The sequence below is a fragment of the Atta cephalotes genome (assembly GCF_000143395.1).
Source record: "Atta cephalotes unplaced genomic scaffold scaffold00006, whole genome shotgun sequence".
NCBI classification, from domain to species: Eukaryota; Metazoa; Arthropoda; class Insecta; order Hymenoptera; family Formicidae; genus Atta; species Atta cephalotes.
In genome coordinates this window covers 6,850,799-6,854,867 of record NW_012130070.1, presented here as the reverse complement: position 1 = coordinate 6,854,867, position 4,069 = coordinate 6,850,799, and the positions used below count along the sequence as shown (strand labels likewise).

General features: G+C 28.0%; 1 protein-coding gene across 1 annotated transcript in view; it reads left to right on the top strand.

Moving 5' to 3' along the window:
- The first annotated feature begins 509 nt into the window (after positions 1-509).
- Positions 510-4,069, top strand: part of LOC105626866 (dipeptidase 1-like) — a 22,972-nt gene continuing 19,412 nt past the window's right edge. Inside the window, exon 1 of the mRNA XM_012208158.1 lies at positions 510-611. Within this exon, the coding sequence (XP_012063548.1) occupies positions 510-611 (102 nt within the window). The remainder of the gene's footprint in view (positions 612-4,069) is intronic.

Below are 4,069 nucleotides of genomic sequence, written 5' to 3'. Positions count from 1 at the left end.
AAATGTTTAATTTTTAAATATCTTGATGTTATTAAATATCTTGATGTTATTTTAATGTATTTTAGTATATAGCATTTAGCATTAAAGTATTTAATATTTTATACAGTCACTTTAAAAAAAAAAGAATATTTAAATCTTATATTACTTCTAAATATAAATTTAATTGTTTTAAATAATAAATTGTTAAATATTTTCAAAGTCTCTCAAATTTTACATTTAGAATTAGAATTCTGTTTAGATTAGAATTATATATTTCTTAAATGTTTCTAATAATTATTATTTTATAGAATAAACGTTTTAATAAATTTTTTTTAGTTCTATACAATATATGATGTACAGTACTTGTATATAATTCATGTACAATGTATATTATAAAATTGATACATAATATTAAGAAAACACATATTGGGATTTCTGCACTTATTATTTCATGGTAGAAATTTGGATCTAATAACAATGACATGTAAATCTTAAGCCTCTTCTTTCGCTCTACTATTTCCACAATAACCATGGAAATAGTAGAGCGAGAATCTTCTGCCTCAGACGTCTGTCCCGAACTTTCTATCCCGAACAAGAGGCACGATGCCTTTTATCTTGAAGAAAGCATCGTTGTGAGTACGGAGGTTGAACTTCGCTTGATTACGAATTGAAGGTATACCGCGCAATTTTCACCCGCGAGAGGACATGAAAGCGAAGTAAAGGGACGTCTGTCGGTCTTATAAACTTCAATATAGCTACAAGAAGCAAGATAGAAAAGAACAATTTTATCCGGCGAACAGTCACGTGTCGATTAAATATGTATGACCACTGTGTGGCACCAGATGAAAAATAGAGAATTGTAAATCAGAACCGTCAGTGAGAATTTCAGAAAAGTCGTCGACAAATAGTGAAAAACTTGAATGTATGTACGTTACGTGTCAAGAATGTTTATATGTTTCATGTATATAGCTAAAGGACGACTTTAGCAAAATCTCGTGACCGAATACTATTATCGATGTATAAAATTATAATTTAATCAGGAATGCAATGGATTCATCTGTTAGTATCGAATACAAGTGTTTCGTGCTTATATTTTCGTTTTTCTCGTGAAATATTCTCGAACAAAGGAAAACGTGATTCTTGGAAATTTTTGTAATATTAAATTCATCATATTGACACGAATAAGCTTTATATACATATGATACAAAATTTTTTTTATCGGCTAATTATTGAAAGTTGTGTTTTAATCTGAGAAATTAAATTATTTAATATTATTATTATATTAATAGATTTTTTAAAATAAATGTTTAAAACACATTATATATAAATATATCAAACTTTTAAGTTTTATATATGAAACTAATTTAAAATTTTTCTTATTAAACTTAATTATGTATTATAGAAGAGCACTTACAAACTATGTGCTAATTGAATAGAAAAAAAGAAGGTTTCCATTTCTTTGCTAGAAGAATATAATAAATCTAATATATTTAAATGATTTAAGACCATTTATTAATTTTTATTCTTTTTTCTCATACCTTTGATGCTGAAGAAACTTTCTAATGAGCAAGGATAAGGTCCCTACCTTCAAAACTTCAAAACTTCAAGTCTTCTTACAATAAATTTCGCAGAAACTTATAATATTTTTAGGAATAACAAAGAAAAAATAAATATTATAATTAATCCAATCTGTTGTATTTGTTTAATTTATTCCAAACTTTTTATTATTTTTAAAATTTTAATAAACTAGCATCGTTTTATATTACATTAAATAATAATATTATTATTATTTGTTTATAATAAAAGAGTGAATAAGCTATTCAAAAAAAAGAAAAAATTATTGAAAGAAATGTTTGTTAAAAAATTAAATTAATCTGCAAAGAAGTCTAGAATACATGATGTTTGATGTCCGCAAGAAAAGCCTCTTATATAGTAAAGTCGACTATATCTTCGATACAATCTCAGCAAGAGTATTAAATTAGTGATCGATACTTCCTATATATATCTTGCGGCTATCTAATATACCGGCGAAACATGGAAGATGCATATAAAATAAATGTGACATCGTCGTGACGAGATTGGGACATATCCGCTCAACGAACAAAAAAGCTATTACAGCGACATCAATTTCTGCTAGGTGTCTATTCATGCGAGACAATACCGCGGCGATGGAAACGTTGTTTAAATATTGGGACACGCTAGCATGGGTTATTGAGGTTTCCGCAGGTCTTTTTATATCGAAATTGAGAGAGGAAAAAAGGAGTTTTCTTGTCATATCACGTGGGCATAGCTTTCGTGAACGACTTTTTGAACAAGACCTCCTGACCCATTTAAAAGTTTCGTAGCTTTTCCTTTTCCTTCTCGCTATTCTTCCTCTCCAAACCATTCTCTTTAGTCGTTTTTTCACATCCTTGTCACAAGTGTCTAACTTTCGCGAAATGTTTCCCTTTTTCTTCTACTTGGTTTTTCCAGGGAAATTATTATTGGAACGGACAATTTAAGGCGTTTCCGTTGCACATTGTGATTACGTCTAAGTTTAATCGTGTATGAAATCCTCATAATTTTACAGAATTAATTTATTTATATAGCTTGACAAATATCGATGATATTTCTGTTTGTTTTAAACGTGACGAAATAGGTAATTATATCAATAATTTATTAATCAGATAACTGTATTGCTGACAGGCAAACAAATGTCTCACACGTAAATAAACATTGAAAATATTCACATATTATTATCAAATATTATTAGAAATACAAAAATATATTTATATTCGCATTATTTGAATATGCCGCTATTTGCGATGCAATTAAGTATTACACTACACTGAATATTTAAAGAAAAAATAATTTTAAATGTTCCTCAATGTTCCTCAATGTAAAAATATATAATGAATTTAAGGAAAAAGTTTTACACTTAAGAAGCAGAAAAATCCGGATAATGAAATATTAAAGTAATAATATTTGAATTTCGAATTTTATTTGATGAATATATTTTAAATCAAATTCTGTTCATTAAATATTTAAATATTTAAATATTAAAAAGTATATGACAAAGTAAAAAACGTTTTTTTTTTGCTTTGTTTCAGAATTTTAGAATTTTATTATTATTAAATTTTGAAACTATTTATTGTTGTTTCTTGATTCTAGAGCTTGAAAATATTAAATTCATATATCTTTAACTCTTCAGTATAAAGTTTTTTGCAAGAGAAATTCTTCAGGAACTCGAAAACACCATTATCGCATCCAGACCTCATTATCATAAGCGCACGATTCGCAAGGCTGTGCACGGCAACTGTTAATCGTCACATTCCCGATTCCCTTCTCAATCGCATTTTCCTGCTGGCTATTAAATAATTAAGTGCCGGCACTTAATTCGGCCGGAGCGAAGCCTGGAAACGCGGAAGAAGATCGATCCATCGTAACTACGGAATACTTCCAGGGAGACGCGGTGAGACTATGTTGTGCTCGATAATGAGAAGTGCTCAGCGAGAGCGATGTGTAATTAGAGACGATGGCGTGCACCGAATGGTTGAACGTAGTCGACAGCTCCGTGAAACGCCGCGTATATTTTAGCGACGAAAAGAATAGTTCCGATAATGAGCGACACTTCAGTAGTGTATTCCTAGTTAGATGTTAACAAGTGATTTGGAGGATAATGAAGAGTTACCCTGAGAGCATTACAGTAGAAATTGATTCACAAATAGATATTAATTTACAAATAAAATATTACAAATTTCTCGATAATATAAACTTGAGTATTTTTTTTCAATTTTTGTAATCTGTCAGAACTGACATATAGATAGAAAGATAGATAGATAGATAGAGAAAGAAAGAAAAAAGAGAAAGAAGGGAGAAAAACGATTTATATTTAAAAAAACTATTTTATGTATGAAAGTTTCATTTTACGGTAAAATTAAGTTTTTGTAAGTATTCACATATTAATCTTAATATTATTTAACAATATTATTGTTAACTTTTTAAAAATAATATTGTAGTTATATGTTTGTTGTATAGTTCTATTTTATATATATATATATATATATATAAAAATAATATATATATATATATATATAAATATATATAAAAT